This window comes from Mesocricetus auratus, unplaced genomic scaffold, assembly GCF_017639785.1.
Source record: "Mesocricetus auratus isolate SY011 unplaced genomic scaffold, BCM_Maur_2.0 Super-Scaffold_100676, whole genome shotgun sequence".
NCBI lineage: Eukaryota > Metazoa > Chordata > Mammalia > Rodentia > Cricetidae > Mesocricetus > Mesocricetus auratus.
Genome location: NW_024429266.1, coordinates 100484140 through 100509615, shown reverse-complemented (window position 1 = coordinate 100509615; position 25476 = coordinate 100484140). Strand labels below are relative to the sequence as shown.

Here is a 25476-nt window from a genome sequence, read left to right as displayed (position 1 = left end):
TTGCAAAGGGGTCAGGACTAGGCTGGAGAAACCCACAGAAACAGCTGTCTTGAACAAGGGGGAGCTCATGGACCCCATACTGATAGCTAGGAAACCAGCATAGGACTGATCCAGACCCCCTGAACGTGGGTGTCAGTGAGGAGGCCTGGGCAATCTATGGGGCCTCTTGTAGTGGATCAGTATTTATCCCTAGTACACAAATGGACTTTGGGAGCCCATTCCACATAGAGGGATACTCTCTCAGCCTAGACACAAGGGGAAGGGTCTAGGCCCTGCTCCAAATGATATGACAGACGTTGAAGATCCTCCATGGAAGGCCTCACCCTCCCTGGGGAGCAGAAAGGGGATGGGATAGGGGCTTGGTGTGGGACAGGGGAGGAGAGGAGGGAGAGGGAACTGGGATTGACATGTAAAACAAGCTTGTTTCTAATTTAAATACAAAGGGGGGGGTGAGGCGATGGCTCCGCTGGGAATGGAATCTACTAGGTGTAGACACACTTGTCTCTTCCTTTAGGGGTCAATCCAATTGGGTGGGGCAGGAATCTGGCCAGAGGCTCAGTCACAGGAAGGTAGGCTCACCTTGAGATGACGCATTGGACTTCTCTACTCCTTTTCTGCAGTCCCCTCTTCGTCATCGTGTGCCCGCCGCCATGTGGCTGACCGTCACGCCAGCTTGGCTTTTCCGTTCTCCTCCTCGACACAGGTTTGAGACTTGCCCTGGGAATTGCCTTTGAGACTCTAGTCTTCTGCTTGCGTCTGCTGTTTGTCCTCCAGTCTCTGTTTATTAGACACTGTGCTGCTGCTGTGATAAAGCAGCATTGAGGGACCGAAAATTAAAACTAACGAAAGTTTAAAAAAAAACTTGTGCCCTAAATCTATGCAGAGAAAGGGAACTTCTAATGGTAAAGGAAAATTTAACTCTTCAAATTAGGAGTGCCGTGGCTGGAGCCTGAGCCCTGCTCTCAGAGAAGGGGAGGTGACCCCCCACCACTTGGGTCAACATTTCTGTCTGCTAATTGCTGGTCATAAGGTTGTGAAGATCCCCAGACCAGGCGATAACTGACAGACCCTGAGACTCTGTAGCCTGTGCCCTCTCTTATCTTACTGAAATGTTTCACGCTTAAAATATATAGTTACTGCTTTACTCTGTATTTTGTATGACCTTAAGTAATCATGGAAACTCTGAAATTTGTGGCCTTCAACCTTATGGTCTGCCCCTTTAAAAGCTTCTCTTTTTGGCTGGTTGGCATCTCATTTCCCTGCCATGGAGTGAGATCCAAACTGGCCAGCTTGAACAATAAAAAGAAACCTTTGCCTTTGCATTGGAGTGTCAACTCCTTGGGTTAGTCTCTGGGCTCCATGAACATGGCATAAGAGCATGACCAAAGCAGAAAGGGTTCATTCTGGATTTTGGTTCCAGAGGCGTAGAATTCATAGCGACTGCTGAAGCAGCAGGTGGACGGGGCAGCTGGGGACGAACACTGAGACCTCAAGTCTTGAACCACAAGCACCAGAGAAAGGAAACTGCAAGTAACATAAGGCCTTACATCCTCAAAGGCCATCCATCCCCAGTGACACACTTCTTCCAGCAAGGCCACAACTCCAAGCCTCCCCAAACAGCGCCACCAAGTGAGGACAAAGGTACTCAAATGCCAGAGACTAAGGGAGATATTTCTCACTCAACCACACTTTTGTTACCATGACTAAAATAACCATGCAGGGGGTGGGGGCACAATTTTTCTGTTCTCATATGATGTCTCCTCAAGGACTCCCCAAGATCTCTAGTAATGTTTTTTCCCTGCCCTTTAAATGTTTCATTAGCAAACAAACCAACAAAACCAACCAACCATCCAAACAAACAAACAAACAAACAAAATTGTTCTTGCAACCCTAGAGGGTATTACACTTGCTTGCAAACATAAGAACATGGGTTCGAATCCCAAGAACCCTTAAAAAAAATCAGCCACAACTGTAGTGAGAGATGTACCAGATACACCTGTGGCGCTGACCACGCCCAAATGGGCGTGGTCACAGATGTGCACATGTGCCTGTGGGATTTGGTTTGGGGTCCTGGACAGGCTTCCTCCTGCTCGGTTCGGGTCAGGTCACAGAGAGCAACTGGGCGTGGATCCTTGGAACTGGAACTGGTGAGTTATCGGTTTCTTATATAAGTGACTTCTCCCCAAATAAAATTAACCTATATCTGTCCTAGTCCCATGTATCTTAATCTGTACATCCACACACAACAGCACACATCTGTAATGTCAGTTCTCTTGTAGAAAGGGAGGTGCAGAATCCCTAGGAGCTAGTGAGTCATTTAGCCTGGAGTACACAGCTGTGAAATCAACAGAGACACTCCAAAAAAAAAAAAAAAGGATGCAAGGATTGGTGCCCAAGATTGTCCTCTGACACCCAAGACCATCCTCTGACACCCAATGCTGTCTTCTGACACCGAAAGCTGTCCCCTGAGCCCAAGGCTGTCCTCTGACTCCCAAGGCTGTCCCCTGAGCCCAAGGCTGTCCTCTGACCACCTCCATGGTACTCCTCTGCATGGATCCATCTGCTCAGGGTTCCCCTAGACCTCACCATCACATATGCCTGCTCCCCCATTCTTCCCCTCTCATATCCAGATCACCCTAGGCATTGTTCTTTTAGCTGGACTACTGATTCCTGGAATACAACCTGGGGAATCGAACACTGGGCTGCATTCTTTGTTCCTGCTAAGGGATCATATCTCTCTCCAGACTCTGGGCTACTTTACAGTGGGATTTGGATTTTGCCACACTCTGTCTCTGTAGGCAGAGGCAATCCTGGAGCCTCCCAGTTTCTTGCCATGAAAGACCTCACCAGAGAAGTTCCTCTGTGCTACGGACAGCATGTCATGTAGACACACAGCTGGTCACAGTGCAGAGAGTAAACGGGACAGCGACATCATAACCTCGTCCCATGAGATTCAAGGATCCTTCCAGAAGTGGGGGCCAAATGACTGTAAGAGGCAGAAGTCTGGGAGGATAGGATGAAACAGTGCCTTCTGGGTACGATAGGAAGTCTACATTCACGAAAGCAGTCAACTGCAGCTGCCTGCATGGACCTGCTCAAGATCAAGACGGTCACCATCCCCACTGGGGAAGCCATCATATGCCCAAGCCCTAGTTGAGGAGCCATTGACAGCTGGTGGGGGCGGGGCCATCAGCTTTCATCAGGGATCTGGCCCCGGTAGGCCTTATGCCCCTGGTAGGCCTTATGCCCCTGATAGGACTTCAGCCCCTGATAGGCCTTTTACCCCTGGTAGGCCTTATGCCCCTGGTAGGCCTTATGCCCCTGGTAGGCCTTCTGCCCCTGATAGGACTTCAGCCCCTGATAGGACTTCAGCCCCTGATAGGCCTTTTACCCCTGGTAGACCTTCTGCCCCTGGTAGGACTTCTGCCCCTGGTAGGACTTCCCCCTATTTGAAACAGGAGGCTATTAAAAAGAGGGGTGTGGGTAGGGAGCTGATCTTCAAGGAATTAACCAGAAGAGTAGCAGGTGAATCTGACCAAAACACATTTTACATGTGTATAAAATTCTCAGCAAATCAATAACATATTATGTATGCATTAAAAACATAGATGGTGCATGCTGTCAGTGCAGTCCAGGCAGAGGACCTTGGGAAATGGTCTGTGACAGACCTGGCTGGGCACCATTCCCACTGGTGCCTGGACTCCTGATAATTATTTTACTAAGATGCACCTTATCTTTGAGGGAGTAGCAACAACTATAAATGTGGGCTCAACTCACCTTTGCTCATCTCAGAATCTTGCTCACCTCTTAGTCCCCTCGCCCCATCCAAGTAGGAAGGGTCAAGTCCTAAGGCTCTGGTGTGGTGATATTTTACTTATGAATCATTAAAGCTAGCCTGAGGATTCAGACAGCAAAGCCAACCTCAAGCTGTAGGCGATGGTAGTACACACCTTTAATCCCAGAATGCAGGAGAAAGGCAGATGGATCTCTGAGGCCAAGACCACCCTTTAATACCAGGATTTGAGAGGTATAAAAGGTAGAGACATTCAGTCTGAGAGTTAGTCTCCAGCCACGTTGAGGAGAGCGTAACAGTCTGAGTGAATCTGAGGAGCAGTGAAGTTTCAGGATTGCCCCTTAGGTCTGAGCTAAAGTAGACATAAGAGCCCGTGACCTGCTGCCTTGCTTCTCTGATCTTCAGGTTGAACATGAACCTCAATATCAGTCTCTGGGCCTTGTATTTTTTGTGCTACAATCTGGCATCCATGCTGTGTGCCCTTGAATTGAGTCCACTCTGTAGCCTGCTAACCAACCCCTGTCTTGGCCATCTTCCCAGGAGGGGAGGACACAGATGAGACAGTGAAGGATTGGCTGAGCCTGGGCTCCAGTCACCTCCTCCAGGGCAGAAGCCAGGAACAGAGAAGCTCGCTCTAGAGGAGGGAGTGTGGGAAACACACTGTTCGGAAGAGGAGGAGCCAGGCTAAGGGACGAAGTTGTAGGATCCTATACCGGCTTAGACAGAGCTCTTAGTTGGCTACTTATCTCCAGGTAGCCATCTGTCTGAAGCTAAAGGCCACAGTGATCCTGCTCGCTTCCAGGTAACAGCCCCTGGCAGCCTCACTATGATTCAGATATTTGGGGACCCTTGTCTCTTCTCTTCTTCATACTGCTGCTGTCCTTCTCACGACCCCCTCCTCCTCCTGACAGCCTTCACTCTCCCTACCCCTGTCCTCTCTCCCCGAGGGTCCCATCCCTCTTCCCAGTCTCGGACTCTCACTCTCTGCCCATCTGCCCCACAGGATGCCACAGCTGGACCTGTCCTGCCTGGGATGCAGCCTGGAGGCGTCCTCACTGTGGCTGCTTGCACTGCTCATCGGAGCGTTCTGGCTCTTGGTCCGCGTCCTGCCTCAGACCTATTCCTTCTATGGCACATATCATCATCTTTGTGGTTTCCCTCAGCCCCCCAAACGGAGTTGGTTCTTAGGTCACCTGGGCATGGTGAGTGTGTCAGAAGACTGTGGGTGCCCTGTGGAGGAGTTAATGCACCAGGATCGGGGCTCAGGGAGAGAGCAGCCCCGAGTCGTCCTGTACCCTTCCCTAGCTCTGCCCTTATTTCAGTCCTCCACCCTTAATTACCCCTGGATTCACTTCTGCTTCATCTTTCTGACACTGGTGGATGCTGAGAGCGGTTCCCAGACTGGGCTATACAGAACGAGGAAACCAGCGTCGCACATTGTACACTTGACGCCTTCTGAGAGCCCAGCCCAAGATCAGAGCCATGTTTTCTGTCACTGCATCTCTGTGTTTCTGGGTTTTTGGGGGTGATCTTTGGTGTCTCTCCTACCACACATGGAGCAAGAGAGCTGTGGGCTGTCTTCCTGCCTCCCGTTCCTGAAGCATCATTTTTTTTAAAGCTCTCAGATCCCCCCTAAGATGGACCATGAGTTCTGTTGCCCCAGCAGGATAAAAGCTGTCCACTCACCCTTCCTGAAGCTTTCCTTTGACCCCACCCCTTGGACTTGGACAACTCTGTCCTCTTCTTTGGTGATTCAGTCTCGGTTGCCTCATTTGTAAATAGCAAAGCTCACAACATGCAAATATGTCACTGACACGATCTGTAGGATGATGTCAAAATACAGTGCATAGAAACTCTTCAGGTCTAGTATGATCTTAAAGGACCAGGGTCACACACATATGCAGTTTGTCACTGATAAGAACATTATTATGCAGCAGATGGTTTTATTCAAAGTTATGTGAGAATGTATACATGTGGAGAGCTCTATACAACACATCACATATATATATTAAATAATGCATCACTATATTACACACACACACACACACACACACACACACGAGAATGAGAGCAGAGTGAGGGGTACATTGTGTTATGGTCGCTGGCTTATACAATCCTGGATTCTGAGCATGCTACAACATGCCATCTGCAAAGTGGAGAACTGGAAATCCAGGCTGTAGTTAATTTGATCAGAGACCAAAGGTTTGACATCCTGTGTATGGGGATCCATGGGGGAGGAGCAATTCTGTGGAATGGGGTACAGTCCAAAGGTCAAGGACCTGCACTGTGATGTCTGTGGGCAGAAGAAGATGAGTGCCCCAGTCTTGAAATGAGAGTGAATTTTCCTTCCTCTATCTATTGGTCTATATTAGCAGATCATAACCAGAAAGACTGAGACCCCTTTGTGTGGGAGTCACATCTTAGATATCCTGCATATCAGATATTTATGTTACAAAGCATAACAGCAGGAAAATTACAGTTATGAAGTAGCAAAGAAAATAATTTTATGACTGGGGGCCACCACAGCATTAGGAAGGATGAGAACCACTGCTCTTCATGGTTCTTCAGTGGGGTGGATGGTGTCGTCTTGCCTGGAGCTACTGATGCAGACACCAGTGCCTTCTGGAAACACCATCATAGAGCTGCCGAGAGGTCTTATTGTGTCAGCAACCTGAGCATCTCATAATCATAACACACGTGGCTCCTGACAAACCACCGGATGGGGTGACTGTTCCTGTCTTGCTTGTAGATCACCCCCACCGAGCAGGGTCTGAAGGAGGTGACCAAGCTGGTGGCCACCTATCCCCAGGGCTTCATGACATGGATGGGTCCCATCCTCCCCATCATCACTCTGTGCCACCCTGACATCATTCGCGCTGTCCTCAGTGCTTCAGGTACTCAGGGGAAGCTGGTAGTGGTGTGGCTGTGGGAGACGAGGGCTTCCAGTCTCCACCTTCACGCTTTTGTGTGGTTCCTGGAGGAGCCCAGTCCTTTCTCTTGGATTTCTCCACTTTTCACTGAGGTTGTCAGGGGAAGCCCAGCAAGGCTCAGCTCAGAGGATGCGAGTGTGCTGGAGAGAGTTTTCAGGGCTCACTCTGCCCTCCTACCTTGGTAGTCCTTTGCTTGTAAAACCTGGAGAACGTGGGGCCACTTTCTTCTCATGTCCATTCAGAGGTCAGGGGAAGGTATCCTGTGCACCCCTGGCGTGGAGTGCACACTGTGAGTGTATCCTACTGTGGTGGATGGAGACCTGGCAGATGGTTATCTACATCTTCCACCAAACCTCAAAGACGCTCCTGTTTTCTGATCCAGGTGGACATTGGACTAGCCTGTTTGCCCACTGCTAAGGTCCCTGTGTGGCCTCCTGTGGGAGTACATGACCGGATGCAGGCAGATGGGGCTCTGGTACTCCCCTGCCTCTGCCTCACCTGAATTTCAGTGTGAAACTTGACAGATGTGGCTAACTCCTAATCACGCCGGGTGTAGCAGCTCTTTTTGTTTTTATGTTAGCACAACTCAAATAAGGAAAGCTTGGTTTTGACTTGTGGTTCAGAGTCCATCATGAAGAAGAGAGATGGACACGTAACCATGATGAGAATGAGGGAGGGAACGGGGGGGGAGGGTACTCAATAACTCAATACAATGTTTCCAAGAGATTACTCAAATGACCTTTCTCCAGCTATGCTCCACTTCCTAAGATTTCTAGAAGCTTCCAAAATAGAGGCAGCATCAGAGCACTAAATCTTTCAAAGCACAAGGTTGGGGTGTTTCATACTGTCCCAGCTGGGAACCAAGTGGGAGATTATTTGGCATTTGTCAACTAGAGTCATGCTGAAATAGAAATAATGGCTCAGGTCTCTTGTTTGTTACAGTTCTGATGTCTGATTAGACCATGCCCATCATATCTGTGGGATTATTGGGACTACTCTAAAATCTTGTCTGGTACCTGCCTGTGGGGCACACTGTTCTACAGCAGATCATCTCTATCTATTAGGCAGCAGATGAGGTCATGTAGGACAGACAGGTCATGTGGGTGTTATCCATGTTGGCCCATGTCACTCCATATATGTCCATGACACGTGTCCATGTCAGGAGATGTCACAGCGAGCTGGGGTGGGCAGCTATGCCAGGTCTGTAGAAGGTTGTGTTGCACTAGGAGGGCAGATATGGTGGCAGCTGGTGTTGAAGCCAAGGGAAGGGATGGTAAAGTGAGTTAATGCTGTCTCATCTTGTGTCCCGTTTCCCCCTCCTCTCGGCTTCCCATGTCCATTTCTCTAACCCTGTCATGCCGGGTTTGGGGCAGACGTGCACACACCTTGCTGAGGCCCCCATACTCTCTGCAAGCTCACCTCCTAGACTCTCCTTGGCCCCTGATCCTCCTTGTTCATGTCAGCTGCAGTCGCCCTAAAGGAAGTAGTCTTCTACACTTTCCTGAAACCCTGGCTGGGTGAGTAGTTACAGATGCAAGCCTAGGAACACCCTTGGGGATGGGGTGGGTTGGGGGGCAAGCCACCATTGCTCGATGGGATGTTGTCTGTCCAGGGGACGGGCTCTTGGTGAGTGCTGGTGACAAGTGGAGCCGCCACCGTCGCATGCTGACACCTGCCTTCCATTTCAACATCCTGAAGCCCTATGTGAAGATTTTCAATGACAGCACCAACATCATGCATGTGAGTGCCGTGTGCCCAGCTTCCCAGAAAATGGACTTGGCCTCAGATAGATCTTGTCTGTTCCCTAAAGTGTGCTGATGGAGCCATATTTTATATTATTTTTCTTCTTATTTTATGTCCAAGGTGATATTATAGAACCATATCTTCCCACATTGTGAGTGCTTATAGAGTTAGTTTCTACTTTTATGACATGGTTGCTAATACGTAATGGCAGACTTGATAAGGACTACACAGAAACTACCTATAAGGAGCTAAGCACTACCACACACATCAGTTTGGAAACTATGAGGTCTGATATTGCTGACAGGAGTGTAGGCCTTGGCTTGGTTTTCCTGGACAGGGTTTGGGTCACTTGTAGCATGTGACAAGATGTGGGTCAGCTTGCCTGAAACCACCATAGTTCTCTGATGCAACTTGACCAACTTCAAGCTAATTTAGTATGGTTCCAGCAGCCTCTAAGGTTCTCTCTTTCCACAGTGTATCCTGGACTGGTTCCTATGGCACATATTGGCATAGGAAGGAACCTGGAAGCCACTTGAAGCCTGGGCTTCATCGAAGTCATAGATTTCTCCTTTTTCCTAGATCATACTAGTCAAAGTCACAAACCTAACACAAAAGCAAAGTGTGGTAGTACAGGCTCAACTTTGTTATGACTGTTGCTGAAAACTCACATTACACAGGGCTGAAGAACAAGAGACTTACAGGGAGAGTCACATGAGGGGGTCAATGGTTTTCTTTTCTGCTTGCTAGCTGGTTTCATAGCTTGTTTGCTTGTGGATTCTGCCAGACCACACAAGATTCCTTGTTCAAATACAAAAGGAGGTCAGCTACTCCCTGTGCATCCTCCTGTCTTCTGTTCCTTCTTGAAAGCCTCTCAATTCCAGGGGGCATCAGTATAGGCTTCAACAGATGCAACCCATGACCTACGTGGTGTTACTTAGTTTTATGAAATCTGCTTGTATATGAAGCTGAGACAAACCTGATATTTGCCCATGGAAAGTAATCACTGGATATCTCAAGAGTTTCTGCAAATACCTATGACACAGTCCAGGTTAATAACACTGGGATGATCTGGGGAATGGTGGCCTACGCCTTTAATCCCAGCACTCAGGAGGCATAGGCAGTCAGACCTCTATGAGTTCAATGCCAGCTTGGGTTACAGAGTGTGTTTCAGGACAGCCAGGGATACACAGAGAAACCCTGTCTTGAAAAACCAAAAACATAGAGATAGCTCTGAGCCCATGTTATGACACTCAAGATAAGGAATAACGCTATTTATTGCACTCATAACGTGTTCTGGAACTGAGGGTCATGACCCAATTCCATACTTTATGCTGCAAATTTAATTTATAACAACCCTGTCAGACAGTGCTTACTTTTTCCTCATTAGGACGAACCTGAAATTTAAAATATAAAGGAATTTGTCCCGCTATGCTCAGACAGGAAGTGACCTAGAAATAGTGACACATGGGCTCCATCATGGTTTATCAGACACAGTCAGGTCGACTTGTTGCTAAAGATGTGACTCGTGAGAGAGAGGCAATGAGCTGACTGAGGGTGCACATAGCATGGGAGTCAGAGATGGGGCTTAAACTCAGGGTTTCTGATCCTTATCCTTGCGGCTTCATCTCCTACGTAACAGCTTCCCTCCCACTCACGCCTGGTTATCTCCAGGGTTAAGAGTCTGGGGCAGAGACCTGGGAGACAGTTTTGGGTGTCCATTCATGTGGCTGTAACTGGGCAGAGTCTCCAGCATCTGAGGCTTGGTTATGATACAGTTTCTTTTCTGTTAAGGCCAAGTGGCAGCGCCTGGCCTCAGGTGGCAGTGCCCGTCTGGACATGTTTGAGAACACCAGCCTGATGACCTTGGACAGTCTGCAGAAATGCGTCTTCAGCTTTGATAGCAACTGCCAGGAGTGAGTTCCTCCCATTGGCCTGAGAACCTGGATTGTGGACCCAAGAGAGGAGATGCAAGAGGGATGCATGACCAGTGGGGAAGGCGGGGGCTCCTGGAGGAGGTGATTCAGAAGAAGACCAGGGATGAGAGTAAAGCTGGCAGGGAGGAGGCGCCTTAGCCATGAGACTGGCAGGTTGGCACTCACTGAATTAGGTACACTAGACTCTTTCCTCATTGCTGCAACAGAATAGCTGATAAAAACAACTCAAGGAAGAGTTTGTGTTGTCCCAAGTTGGAGGGAATCACCATCATGGCAAAGAAGACAGGGCAGCAGGCTGACTACACTGTGTCTGCAGTCAGGGAGTGAAGAGTAATGAAGGCTTATGCTCAACTAGGTTTTGCTTCCTTGTGTAGTATGAAACCCAATTCGCACTGAATGTATAAAAAGGCCAGAGAGCTGTAGCCATCCCATATCCTGAATGCTATGCTGTCTTGAAAGTTTCCTCATGCAAAAGGTCTAGCACCTTTTAAGTCAGCGCCACCAAAGGTCTTAGACACAGGAAGAAAGAAGCCAATTTTGTTGCCGAACAGAAGCAAGAATAGACTCTATCATCTAGCTCCTTACAGAGTCACCCCTGCAAGAAGAAACCCCACATGATCTAAGTCTCCTTTGTCTGTTTCTTTTTGACATTGTGGTCTACCAAACTCCCATCAGAATTTCCCTTTAAAGTTCCCTTACAGAATTTCAAACCCTTCTGCACTCCTTCTGCAAACAAGTTTCAAAGTCCTAAGAACCACATGTTCAGGGTTATTACAGTTCTGACTCCACTTCTGGTACCAATTTACATATTACTTGTGTTTCCTGTTGACACAACTAAAAGTGAAGAAGAAAGGATTTGGTGTGAATCAAATCTGGGGGACTTCCCTCATTGTGGGGAAGTCATAGGTGCAGGAGTGTGAGACTGATGGTCACATCACATCCGCAGTCAGGAAGCAGAGAGAAATGAACGCTTATGCTCGACTAGCTTTTGTGTCATCTGAAAACAGTCATGGCATAGTGTTCCCTTATTAAGGTGGGTATTACCTCCTCAATTAACACAATATAGAGAATCCACATTTGCTCAGAAATTTGTCCACAATGTATGGTATTCTAGATCGTGTCAAGCTGACCATCAGTATGTACCAACATAGAGGCTAAACCAATCCAGACAAGGGTGGGAGCTTTCTCCTATAGTTTCTACAGAGGGTGATTGCACCTGGAGTCACTTCCGTTACTGTGCCAACATTTCTGAGGGGATGGACTTAATTGGAAGATGGATCTATTGCAGCTCATAGTTTCAGAGACTTTTGGTGATGGTTCTCTGACTCCATTGTTTTGTTGGGAACAGGTGTTAGGGAAAACATTTACTTCGTGGCAGCTGGGAAATAAAGAGAGACTGGAAAGTGTCAGGTCCTCTCATCCTCTTCAAGGCACACCTGTAATGGCCTAGCCAATCTCTATTAAGTCCTATCTCTTAATGGTTCTGCCACTTTCTAATATCCTCAGAGATAAACGTATGGGAGACACCCTTTGCCAAACCTCAGTAAACGGACATGATCCTATCAGTGATCTGTAAACATTGGGTGTTTTGTAGAGACAAGATTGAATTGTCACTGAATGCAGGGACCTTGTATAAGAGATTAGGTAACCTGAGGAAACTGAGTTCTTCACTAGGGGAAAGGGTTGGGAAGCAGGTGGGTTATAAATAGATGTAGTGTAAGAGAGAGAAAAGAGAGGCCTGATGTCTGTGCACTCCAGATGCCTTGAGACGCCTAGCTCACGAGGATGGGATTCAGAGAGTTAAGAGACATTATAGTCAAGTCTCATGAATAATGGCAGGCATGTCTTATGTGGTCATCTGTTTCTCACTACTGAGTATCCTGTTGGCAAATAATTCCCATTGCTGAGAGGTGCTACTTGAGCTTCAGCTGTGTTGAGCTGTGCTGCTTCTCCTCATGCTCTACTCATGCAGGAAGCCCAGTGAGTATATCTCTGCCATCTTGGAACTCAGTGCTTTGGTGTCCAAACGGTACCAGCAGCTGCTTCTACACATAGACTCACTTTATCAGCTCACTCCTGATGGGATACGCTTCCACAAGGCCTGTCGTCTAGTGCATGACTTCACAGACGCTGTCATCCAGGATCGACGACGTACTCTCCCCAGTAAGGATGGTGATGATGTCCTCAAGGCCAAGGCCAAGTGCAAGACTTTGGACTTCATTGATGTTCTGCTGCTGGCCAAGGTGGGTTCTCAATAAGTGCAATGGAGCTGTTTAAACTGAATTCAATGAGTGTGATGTGCACATCTTTAATTCCAGCACTCCAGAGGCAGTGGCAGGAGGAGGCTGAGTCCAGCCAGGTCTATATATTGAATTTCAGGCCAGCAAAGGCTACACGGTGACACCCTCTCTCAAAATAACTAACTCACTGAACCACTACTTCTGTGATTGGGGGTAGTCTCACTAAACCACCGTGGCTGGACTCAATCTCTCGTTCTTCTTGTCCTCACCAGGCACATTCTAGAATCACAAATGTGGCCACATCACTTAGGTCTAGCATTTTAGAGATCAGTCTCCCATTGTTACCAGAGAATGCATCATCCTGCTCCAATTTTCCAGGTCACGGGACTCATCCAAAGACCCATGCATTTTGAGTCTTGCAGGTTTCACGGCAGAGTTGTCTCTTCTGTGTCTTTCTTTTCAGGGAATATACATAGATGGGAAAGGACAGAGAGCCAGAAAGTAGAGGGTGAATGGGGAGAGTGATGTGCAGACAAGAAGAGGAAAGGGAAGTGTGGGGAAGAAGAAATGTGGGGAGAGAAAGAGAATAAGAGACAAACGAGAGCAAAGGACGTTTTAATTAATTTGGAGTGTGCAAACTAACTCGTTTCATTATCTCATTTTCATGAACACGTAAGTGTAAATCGCCTAAGTACTAAAACCCAGAGTCAGATATAGAGGAAAATGCTGAGAGATCAGAGAGAAGAAGTGAATCATAGCCACACCTTACCTCCTCAGTGTCTCAGCAGACAAGCGAACAAGTTCCTGTTTCTCCCTGCTTATATCCTGTTTCTGCCCAGCTAACTCACTTCCTGCCTGTCTGCCTCTATGGTTAGCTAGTGGCAAGCTGCATTTTCTGACCTTCAGACAGGCTTTATTTGTACAAGCAAGATAACACCAAATATAATTTTGCACTTTGAGAGAAGATGTTATTCTAGAATGTTTGTAGATTTTCTCTCATCACAGGTAAATTCTATAGGTATGAAACGCTGAAGTCCTCCAGAGGAGATAAGATAAATTTTCTTCATGTAGCACCCAAGAATGGAAGAAGAGAGTACAGGAGGAACTAGGGTGCAGGATAAACACATTCAAGGGAGAGAATCATATGAAAAATATTTGAAAGTGAAAAGACAAAGAGGAGGAGAAATTTAGTTACTGGTCATATGTAAGGAGACATCATTTGCATTCATGCATTTGTCATATTGTCACTGTGTCTCCTGTCAATCTAACCCTGTCTGTCCCAAAGTATGCAACATCTTACTTGCCTACAAGGCAGACACTATTCCTATCAAACAATTATAGAAGAATTGACAGAAAGCACTCCACGTCCCTTCTAGGAGAAAATGCAATGTCTTGAGAATAATGTTATTTTCCAGTGTCTAAGGAATACTGCCATGCAATCATCCTGTATGCAAAGATACTCTTCCCTTTATTTCCTAGGAATCTCTCATCATAGTCAAATTGGGGTATATTCATGGGTCACCAATTCCTCCAATTAGGAAAAAATAAACAAACTAACAGGAGTCCGGACAGTCAACAACTATGCCTGGGGGTGGAGACCTATGGTGATGACCAAGAGAGACGCAGAGGTGCAGTGGCCTTGCTGTATGGAACTAAGGGAGCTGTCTTAGATTAGACAGAGACTCAGAACTGCTGTGATCTAGTGTCTTGCCTTGTATCCAGGATGAAGATGGGAAGGAGTTGTCAGATGAGGACATCAGAGCAGAGGCTGACACCTTCATGTTTGAGGGTGAGGGTCCCCGTGTGAGACTACAGAGGAAGCCGACATGTTTTGGGGACATGTTGAATGGACCCAGAAATGCCACTATAATCTGTCTTCCCATTTTCTCATCCTTCCTGGGGTCCTCCCTGCCTGTTGTCCACTGTGTGGTGATGAATAGCTCTGAGACTCAGGCGCACCTGTCTGCCCCTCAGGCCATGACACCACAGCCAGTGGGCTCTCCTGGATCCTGTACAACCTGGCGAGGCACCCGGAATACCAGGAGCGCTGTCGGCAGGAGGTGTGGGAGCTGCTGAGGGACCGAGAGCCTCAGGAGATTGAGTGGTGAGCTCAGGTCCCGGTGTGTGACTGGGCCCTTCTCCTGGCTCCACTCCTTAGGTGGCACAGGGGCTCTTTTTGCTGCTTCTTCCATTTCTGCTTGGTAGAATAGTATTTACCCCATTAAAAAGAAGAGATTTTATGCTTTGTGACAGAAAGACTTGAACTTCTGAGAGAATTAGTAGCAATATAATTGTGAATAAGGGCAGCTGACGTCACGTCGCAGGTATTTAATTCATAGAAACTTTCCCTCCTCGATTCTGCTTGTATCATATAACGTATTATCAATGGCTTCCCTCCAGGACCGTTTGCGCTGCTGTTTCCTATTTCTTGCCAGAATAGGAATTTGCAAGTGACACATGGGGGCAAAAGTCATTGTCAGTGTGCTGTGCCTTTCGTAGCATCCATTCAGCAAGTCCTTCAATGATGCCCGCCCATGACAGTTTCATGAGCAGCTGTTCTGTGCTAATGCTGCTGCTGTGGGAAGTGATGTCAGGAGCTCCAAGCCTGAAGGGAGAGTGGCCCTGCATCAAGACACCCCTGGACACTGACAGGTGCCAGGTTCAGAGTAAGAGAGGCAAGGCTAGGGTGAAGGGTACATTCACTCTGGAAATGCCCTGACCCACGTGACATTCAACGTGGGCACTGGAGAGTACCTAGGAGAGTGATGAGGGGCCAGAGATACCAGAAAAAAGGACGCCAAGACAAGAGTCTGATCAAGGCAACCGAATTTTATTCTTTCCAAGGTATATTTAAGGGGCTTGGAGGGGGAAGCAAGGAGGGGCAGCTTCAAGAAAGCTGTCAGAACAAAAGGTCAGTGGGAAAGGTAGCCTTCTCTGTTTCCTGGAAACCTAATCCTCAGGGCAAAAGGTTAGGGGTAGAACTTCTGTGTTGCTAGGTAACCTGACCCTAGGTCCTTACTTTATCTATCTCAGTCTTTCCCTATTGTCCAAGCCTATCTTCTGGCAGACTTGGGGGCTCTCTGGAGAGCTACTCTTTAACTGCTAATTAAGCTGCAGGCCTGTTTCTGTAATTTAGCAGAGGTAGCAGGGTGGTCCATAGTCATGTACTCTCTATGAGGATTGAGTCACATCTTTTCCATGAGTATGTGAGGCTGCTGCAGCTGGCTGATGGACGGTGCCTGACATGGAACCTGAATGAGGATTAGGAGATACCTGGTTGGAACTGAGGTACAGGGCTGTAGATACAAGGGAGGAGAAGTAGAATTGGTGAGAAAGGATGGAGAAAAGAGAGGGGTTGTTTTATGATTTTTCTTGGGGAGATGTGAACAAATGCCTCTTTTCCCTCTGGGACAAAGGACCAAAGACATGATTCCATGAAGGCCAGTTTAGCAAAACAGTGAGTTTATTAGAATTTCTCACATCAGTGTGGATGAGGGCTTATTACTGCTGTACCACTGAAAATCCCACCCTAATGTGGATAAGGACTCAAAAAGCTGCATCCCGGAGCTCCTAGAGAGTGTCTGTCTAGCAGTTACTACCCTTTCCTTAACCTTGAGGATCTTTTAGGTTTCAGGAATTTCCTAAGACTTGTGAGTCGTTCACATCTTGAGCCCTATAAGTTTGTGTGCCTCCTGAGTCTTTTGGAGATCCCCCTGGCATGGAAGTTTTTAGTTTGCATAAATTTGTTACACAATGAGATAAAGGGGAATTGGAAAGAGGATGGGCTAGAAAAGAGGAGAAATGGCAAGGACAAGATGTGGGCGAAAAGGAGGGGGAGCGTGTAAGAGAAAAAAGGAACAATGAAGAGGATAGGGAGGGGAGGAACAGGAGGAAAATGAAGGGGAACAGAAGGAAGGAGGCGGGAGGAGAAAGGGACGCTATGGAGTGAGAGAGGATGGAGAGTTTGCATGTGAAGGAGCAAGGTGTGAACATAGATCAAAAAGTCCTGTGGAGAGAGGGAGGGAGAGAGGGAGGGAGGGAGGAAGGGAGGGAGGGAGGGAGGGAGGAAGGAAGGAAGGAAGGGGGAGGAAGGCAGGGAGGGAGGGAGAGAGGGACTCAAACAGAGGCAGCAGAAACAGACAGAGAAGGCCGATAAGGAAAGGCAAACCCTATGTCTTTACTGTCTGTCCCTTACTTAGTTCATTTTGATTTTGCCCTTACTCAAAGAAGATTTCTTTTTAAGTCATTTTTTGAGTTTCTTTTTATGGTGGACATTTGGATGTGCTTATTCAGAAAAAGCTTCTAAAGATACCTGGATAAATTCTCCCCAGTGCTTTCCTACTTCTCTTTTTTCTCTGGGGATGTTTTAACAGTGTGGGCAACACCGGGCCTGATGGTCTCTGCTTCCCTCCTGGATAACTGTGTGACCTGTTCCTCAGGGACGACCTGGCCCAGCTGCCCTTCCTCACCATGTGCATCAAGGAGAGTCTGAGGCTGCATCCTCCGGTCACAGTGATTTCCCGCTGCTGCACCCAAGATATTGGTCTCCCAGATGGCCGGGTCATCCCTAAAGGTGCCCAGGGGACAGGGAAGGAGGGTCCTGGGCACACACAAGGTCTATGCAGCAGCAGGCTCACCCTCCTGGTCCCACCTCACCACAGGTGTGGTCTGCATCATCAATATTTTTGCGACCCATCACAACCCAACTGTGTGGCCTGACCCTGAGGTACTGTAACCCTTCCCCCATGCTTTTCCCTTACAATAGTTCAGCCAAAGGAGCAGGTTTGGGCCTTCCCTACTGCACGTAGCGCTCTATCTCTCTGACTGTTCTGGGAGATGTGGCTCGTTGTCTCTTTCAGGTCTATGACCCTTTCCGCTTTGACCCAGAGAATGTCAAGGACAGGTCACCTCTGGCTTTTATTCCCTTCTCTGCTGGGCCCAGGTGAGGCCAGAGGGCATGGGTGATGGGACATAGGTTTGGAGAAGATGGAGACGGTGGGAAGTTGGGACAGTCAGGATCTAGGTCTTGGTCCTGCATCTTTGCAGGTTAAGTAAAATGGGCAGTACCGAGGTTGGGAAAGTGTGAGAACCACAACCCTGTGCTGATGCTCCTCCCAGCTGATTGTTTCACAGGATACAGAATCCGGATGTAAACAAGGGGTCCCAATTAATTTAGTTCCTCTTCGGTGCCTGCCCCTGACCAGGTGGGGAAGGTACCTAGGCCAGGTTTCAGTGTAGGTGGGTCGCGAAAGGGATCCAGGACACCCCAACCTGTCCTCCCGCAGGAACTGCATAGGACAGACTTTCGCCATGAACGAGATGAAGGTGGCCCTGGCACTGACACTGCTGCGTTTCCGGGTCCTGCCCGATGACAAGGAGCCCCACCGGAAGCCGGAGCTGATCCTGCGTGCTGAGGGAGGGCTGTGGCTGCGGGTGGAACCGCTGAGCTCACAGTGACCCCCTGCACTTGGATGGACAGTCGCACCCATCCACCTACCTCTGCACCTCCCGGAGTAAGCATTACTGTGGCCTGTTTGGGAGGCTCTCAGAACACAACAGGAGGTACTGGAGGACAGCAGGACATCAGCACTTGGGGTCTGGGAGTGAGATGGAGCTAATGTCCTTGGACCAAGACCTCTGACTTCCTCTGCCTGCTCACAGGCCCTGCCTTGTCCTCCAGCCTAGCAGGAATTACTCCCTTAGACAACAGAGATAAGGGGAAGTGTCAGGGCAGGATGGGGGTCAGGTTCAAGCTCAGAGGACCTTTGAAACTGAGGAACATTTCCATTGCCTTGACCTCTGTTCTAATCCCAACACTTCTCTTGTATTGGAATTCTTCAGTGTTTCTGTGAAAACTAAATTTCTAGGTTTATTAAACCTAACAACCCGGGTGATTGTCAGTTTTTATTTTTAGTTTGCTGTTATTTTTTGAATAGGTGTCTCACTACACTTCCCTGGATGCTCTCAAATTTCTACTTCTCTGTTTGTTTTTGACTGTTAATGTCTCATTTTATTTCATTTATTTCTATCATTCCTTTGGTTTTTTTTCTTTTATTTTTAGTTGACAATAGATTTTTTTCACACAATATATTCTGATTATGTTTTCCTTTCCCCCTACTCTTTCCTACCTTCCCTGTGACTCTCTCCTCTGAACTTGGAAGACTCTACTTGCTTGTGAAGCACATACATACACCCCAACTCAGTCTAGATCCAATCAGGATTTCATGTGTGTCAGTGGAATCCAACTGACTCACAGAGAAGTGTGTGCTAGGCATTGACTAATTCATACATCTGTACCAGTATTCCTCATTTCCATTTACCCCCATATGGCTAAGTACCACTCCATGCTCTTTTCCTTCCACTGAATCTAGTGTGCAATTGCTGCTATCTTGACTTTAATGAAGAGGGCCTCAGTGTCTTAGGTGCTTCTGAGATCACTGACCACATAGACCTTAACGATGGTTCTTGTGGATGTTAGCCGTGAGCTTACAAGCAGTGTACTCAATTCTTCCAGTGGACAACGTCCCTTGCCCTTGATGTTCAGTTGTCCTAGTTTCCCTAAGGGACCGCCTTACGTCACAGTCTTACTTATGCCCTCTTATGTTTCCTAACTGAATCTATCATCTCCCCATCCCATGAAGTTTTAGTCTTTATGGTGGCACCATCCAACGCTACCACTCTTGGTATCACTCATCTACATCCTTACCTCCTACATCCTATGTCTTTCTCAATTCTTCATCTCCTCTGCTGCCAGATAATTCAGCTATGGGGTCAGTTTCTTCCCTCACAGGCATCTTCTTAGCTGTTGCTATGTAGTCCTGTTAATGCACAAGATTCAAGGAGAAAGACCATTGACCTGAATCATCATGACCAAATCAGTTAAAGCAAGCATTTTCACTTGAGTTCATGGGCTGCCTCCCCTAAGGTGGGTTCAAAAGTTCATCACTGGACATGAGCAAGATAATGTTTTTATAGCTCAGGGATAGGGGATTTCCAAACGGGGGGTTGGGAGGGCAAATAGACAGAATTATAATAGCATTAGAAGTTAGTGATAATGACCTTCTGAAACAGACACATGATTGCAAGATGGTCATAACATAGTCCTAGCAACAGGTGGTCATAGTAACCTTTTGAGACAAAGACATGGCTATTTCCTGGAGCAGGCAGTACAGGACCTCCTGTAGTTGAGGTTACAAATGGAGCACAGTCCAGTCTTTGAGAAACAGAGGTTTAATCATAAATATGAATGAATCTAGTTCATCTTTACTATGAGATGGCTTTCAGCCAAAAATGGAGGCAGGATGGTTCGTCGGTTTTCCTGATACACACATTCTGGATTGAAGAATTGTAGTGAAGTTGCTGCCTTTGAGGGAGGTCTTATCACAGATCAATAACCTCACGTCAGTGTTGTAGCTCTCCTGAAGTACTTGTTGGATATTTTGTTTGTTTTCTGACAAATAAAGTTTGCCTTGAGACCAGAGGGTGGAGCAGCCTCTAGTTAACCATAGGCGTTGGTGGCACACATCTCTATTTCCAGCACTGGGGAGGTGGAGACAGGAAGTGATAAGGTGGGGTAAAGACAGGAAGGAGACCGGTAGGAAGCAACTGGTGGCTGTTCTGCTGCGTCTCGGATCCTTCAGCTTTTTATTTAGACTAATTAGATTCATACTTGTAATTGCCTTTCTTTTGATCATCGTTGTTTGCACTTCCCTTATTATTCCCTTCAGCTGAGGTGACAGAGAGCACAAGACATTTCTAAGATACAGGCATTTAAGCAGAGGATGTGACATTTTTTTTCTAGAACACCTTCAATATATCAAAAGATCCCTATGTGGGGTCCTCACAGTGAAAGTGTCTTATCTGGTGTTGGGGTTAGTTTTCCTTTAATGACTTATTGAGTTTTATTAGGATTGCATTTGTGAGCATGTTTATGGAGTCGTTTATTTATTAGAGCGTGGATAACTAATCATTGACTACACTACTGGAAAAAATGACTCCCCCACCACTTCCTCTCTGTTCATGCATGCTGTGTGTTGCAGCCTTTGGCATAGGAATCACAGTTTTCTGCATCCCTAATCTGACTATTGTAGTTATGCCTAGCTATTGATCTGCATTTAAGAACATGAAGAAAAGTAGTAAAGTGTTTGCCAAAATTCTGTGTCCTGAATTCCATCCCTAATACCACAAAATAGAAGAAAAACATAAAGGAAAACACTTCTCAGCCAGGTCTCTGGTTAAACACAAAATCCCCAAGGGAATCCAGATGAAGCAATTTCATGGCATTCGTGTTCCAGGCAGTTACAAAGCTTTGTAAGAACCTGCCATCTCAGGCCCTGCTTAGAAACTTTCCATGTCCACCAATCAAAGCCCCTGGGCTTCTGTCCTGGAGGACACATCAGAGATGAACAATTTCCAATTGTTTTACCTGCTGTAAACAACCAAATGGGATGTCTTTCTGCAGACTGCCAAATTCCCTGCCACAATAGTCCCCAGGAAACCAATTCCAAGTTTTGCCAAGACTCACAGCAGGGACATTTTCAGTGACACCTGGGGACTCATTAAAAGTTGACAGGAAATTTCAGTCTCCACTTCATTTGTACAAATTACAGAGGCTCTGAGGACCAGCCACAGAGATGCAGGCATCTGAGGCTGATGCATGCACAGCCCTCAGCTAAGATGGAGAAACCATGCTACCCACTCTGGAGCAATGATGCTCCCCAGGGGATTTTCTGCTTACTTTCAAGCATAAGCTGAGTGTCTGCCTAACAAGCAAGACCTACAGCAAAGTACTGGAGGTGGCCCTCTGTTTCCCCAGGACACAAAAGCTCCAGGGACCCAAGCAGTTACAAGTGCTACAAGGAAAGCACTGTGACACCCTACCATGCAGAGCATGGCCTCCATGAGCAACCCTTGCCCTTGGCACACAGGATGTCCTGCAGGGCTCTGACACAGCTTGCTCCACTGTAGTGCCTAACACCTTCTCATGTAATGAGCCACTCAGCAATGTCCTTCACACCACACTAAGCCCACAGCCCTGAGAGGACAGGAACACACTGGGCATCTTCCAAGATGTGCTCTCCCTGCCTCAGTAGACACTGTGCACAGTAACTATTTAGGGGGAAACAAGCAAAATGCTGGAGACACAGCCCACTAGGAGAGTGCTTATCTAGCAGGTACAAGGCTCTGGGTATATTCTCCAGAAAACATTACTTAGCCAAGCCAAGCAAATCAAAAACCCCACAAAGTGGGTTGACCAGAAGGCTCAGGAGGAAAAGCATTTGCTGCTTAATGAAATGGGTTCTGTGACCTGAGTTCAAACCTAGGTAACCACATGTAGCAAAGGGTGGAAGTTGTCCTCTTGTTTTCACACAAATGTGGCATGGGCACCCCACATGCTTGCACATGCTCCCACATAAAACAAATGAATGAATAAATAAGCAAACAAATGCCATGCAATTTAAACGAAAGGAGCAACTGCAAACAGGGCCTTGAGAGATACTTAGTTGGTTAGGAGCACCTACTGGTCTTGAAGAAGACCCACATTTGGTTCCCAGAACCCACATAGAACAGCTCACAACTGCCTTTAACGGCAGTTCCAGGGGGACCCCAAACCTCACACTGGCATAGGCATGAACATGCATGCCTCCAGGCATGAGCATACACAAACACATACCTAAAATTAAAAATAAACCCTTGTTTAAGAACAGCAAGCAAATTAGTCTTTCAGTCAACCTGGAGGGCTGGACACTGTGAATTATAAAAATCCATATAAAATGAAGATTTCTATCCTTTGATTTTCCAGAGATGACATTTCAGGTGTGGGTGGCATCATTTGAGCCTTCCTGTCCTGTCCATCACCATATCACCCTCAGTATCCCACAGATAGATGACTATGGACTGGGGATGCTAGGGTGATGGGGGAAAGCCCTACCTATGCGGAGCCTTGTCTGTCTTCTTAAGCCACTGTGGCCTGAGCTGCCTGTCCTATTGACCCTTTCTCTTTCCTTAGATGAGAAATTACTTTCTGACCTCAGGTCTTTATATATGTGGGTCCCTCTGGTTGGTGAACCCTTTGCTCTATCCCTGCCTGTATTATTTATTTTTCTTGCTACTGGGACAGAATACCCAAACAATGCAATTTACAGAAGGAAGGGATGATCTTGGATCACATTTTTGTTGTGGAATAATCCTTTTTCACTCAAATTGGTATAATAAAATACTGGTGGTCCAGTAGCCAGTCAGGAAGAATATGTAGGGAAACCAAACTAAGAATGATAGGAAGGAGGAGGGCAGAGTCAGGAGGTGACAGCCAGACTCAGAGAGAGCAAGATGGGCACTCTGTAGTTAAGAAAAAATACTGCCACATGGAAGAGCATGAATAAGGTGTAGGGCAAAGGGACCAGTCAAAGAAACACACCCTGAGCAGAGCCAAAGAAACACACTTTGGCCCTGCAACCAGAACCAAAGAAATGTACCCTGACCCTAAAACCAGTGCCAAAGGAACACACTTTGTCCCTGGAATCAGAGTCAGTGAAAGAAATGTACCCTGGCCCTAAAATTGGAGCCAAAAGGCTAAAAAGGACCAGAGAAAGAAACACACTTTGGCCCTGAAACCAGAGCCAAATCTGACCCTAATCCTGTGTAAAAAAGTAACCAATCCCGGAGCAGAGCTCTAGCCAATCTGAGCTCAGCACTGAAATCGGACCAATCCCTACCCTGGAAAAACTTCCCCAACCCCAGGAACCCCTATATAAACCCTGTGTATGTTCAGCTTGGCTGGTCCAGCTGTCTTCCAATAAACACCTTTGGATGAGCTTCGGGTGAAGATCTTCTTTTGCGGCTGCGACAGAGCAAAGGCGACCCTGGGCAGAGCAGAGCAGAGCGAGCAGAGGCGACCCTGGGCAGAGCAGAGCAGAGCAGAGCGAGCAGGGCTGTAACACTTGCCCGGGAAACCTTCCTTGGCAGAGCGGAGTTGTTACACTCTGCTCCCGCCCGGCTCCCTGCTCTCCGCTCTCGGCTCTCCAGGAGCAGAGCTGAACTGTAGCAACTTCGCCCGAGAAACCTCCTGCGGAGCAAAACTGCTACACTAGGCGAACATCCCCAGCTGGAAGACCCTGTCCTGCCGGAGCGGAGCTGACACACCGGAGAAGCCTTTCTCTGAGGCAAGGCTGTAAGCTGCCAAGCTTACTGCAACCCGTGGTGGTCCTTGGCTCCCGAGCTCCAGGATACCTTTCTACCTGAGCTGTGTAACACTCAGTATCCTTGGCTCCCGAGCTCCAGGATACCTTTCCACCTGAGCTGTGTAACACTGGGTATTCTGTGACTCCCGAGTGCCAGAATACCTGACCCACTCCTGTTCCATCCTGTCCTGACCCATCCCGACGAAACGCTTACATAAGGAATATGGGCTAATGTAATTACATTTAAAATGTAAGAGCCTGCTAATAATAAACCTGAGCATTTATAATAATATTAAGCCTCTGTGTGGTAATTTGGGAAGCAGCTGCTGAGTATTTGAGACCGAGTGGCTCCAAGACAGGAAACTGCCACCTATACATGTTGCTCCATGTGGGGTGCTAGATGACACATGACCCTGATTGGACTTAACAATAAAAACCTGGAGTCAGATATTAGCGTGAAAGCTGAAAGATCAGAGTAGCAGAGCAGCCAGCCACTGGAGTTCTTACCCCTCAGACTGAAAAGGGGACAAGATGCTGTCCCCACCCGGCTTTGTCACTTCCTCTCCACCCAGCCTCATCACTTGTCTCCTGTCTGTACAGACCTCCAGAACCCCACGGCTAACGAGTGGCTAGCTCCACCCTCTGTTCTCCAGGTAAACCTTGTCAGAACACACACACACACACACACACACACACACACACACACACACACACACACACACACACAAAATCGTACAACACCCAGAGCTTTGGAGGCTAAAATGGGAGGGCAATGAAAGTTTGAGAACTGCTCAAATAATGAGGTCCAATATCAGAAGAAGAAAAAATAGGAGATGGGAGAGGAGAAAAGATAAGTGAAAGCTGTTGGGAGCTGCAGAGTACCGCGCCTATAGATGGCGCCGGTTTCCGCATTCCACCAGTGCTCTCTCTCAGTAAGTAAACAACTCCTTATTAGGAGTGAGGCCATGTACCCTTCTAGATCTGCTTGGTGACAACCAATCCTAGCATGCCACCTGGGTGTAGTTGATTGGCTATCACTGTAAGCAAGTTTCCTGAATAAACTGTGAGAAGAAGATTCCTCGTTGCCGCGTCATTCTTGCTGGTCGAGGGTGGTCTAGACAAAGTGGTGGCCCGTATGGGGATGTCAGAAATTCTCACAGTCGGGGCAATACCCGTAAGTTCCCGAGGTAAGCGGGACAATAAGGACCTCGGTAAAGAGGCTATAAGGTCTCTGGTTAGGAGCGATAAGGTCTCTGGTTAGGAGCAATAAGGTCTCTGGTTAGGAGTGATAAGATCTCTGGTTAGGAGCAATAAGGTCTCTGGTTAGGAGCTAGACAGTTCACAGCTAAGGCGAACTGAAAGTAAAAGACCTCGCGTCTGCTTAGCTTGCAGAGTGAGAGTAAAGTAAATGGGCCCCTGCTTTTGAGGTGATAATTTGGCTAATGTTTAATATTGTAGTGTGGGCTCTTGTCTTTTGGTGCTGTTATCCAACTTGCACACCTTTGGAGCGCACCAACTAAAAGAGTAAACTTTAAAAAGGCATAATGGGGTTGTCACAATCACACCCAATTTTTCTGGCTCTTCAGGAGCTGCTTCTTTCTAAAAAATTAAACTTAAGCAAAGCCACGTTGCAGAGGTTTTTGAGTGAATGTGATG

The 25476-nt window shown here is 47.4% G+C and overlaps 1 protein-coding gene across 4 annotated transcripts; it reads left to right on the top strand.

Moving 5' to 3' along the window:
- Positions 1-4431: 4431 nt before the first annotated feature.
- On the top strand, positions 4432-18530 carry LOC121136972 (cytochrome P450 4F4). Of its 4 annotated transcripts, XM_040738624.1 has the most exons (13): positions 4432-4595; positions 4797-4995; positions 6543-6687; positions 8187-8240; positions 8336-8463; positions 10258-10379; positions 12373-12643; positions 14363-14429; positions 14615-14744; positions 17080-17213; positions 17302-17366; positions 17500-17582; positions 17926-18530. In XM_040738624.1, exons 2-13 carry the CDS (start codon positions 4798-4800, stop codon positions 18095-18097), a joined length of 1569 nt encoding a protein of 522 aa, XP_040594558.1. In that variant the 5' UTR covers positions 4432-4595; position 4797; the 3' UTR covers positions 18098-18530. The 4 variants fall into 4 exon arrangements, with proteins under 4 accessions (XP_040594558.1, XP_040594559.1, XP_040594560.1 ...); XM_040738625.1 differs by lacking the exon at positions 8187-8240; XM_040738626.1 differs by lacking the exons at positions 6543-6687; positions 8187-8240 and having other exon boundaries at positions 4433-4595.
- The last annotated feature ends 6946 nt before the right edge of the window (positions 18531-25476 follow it).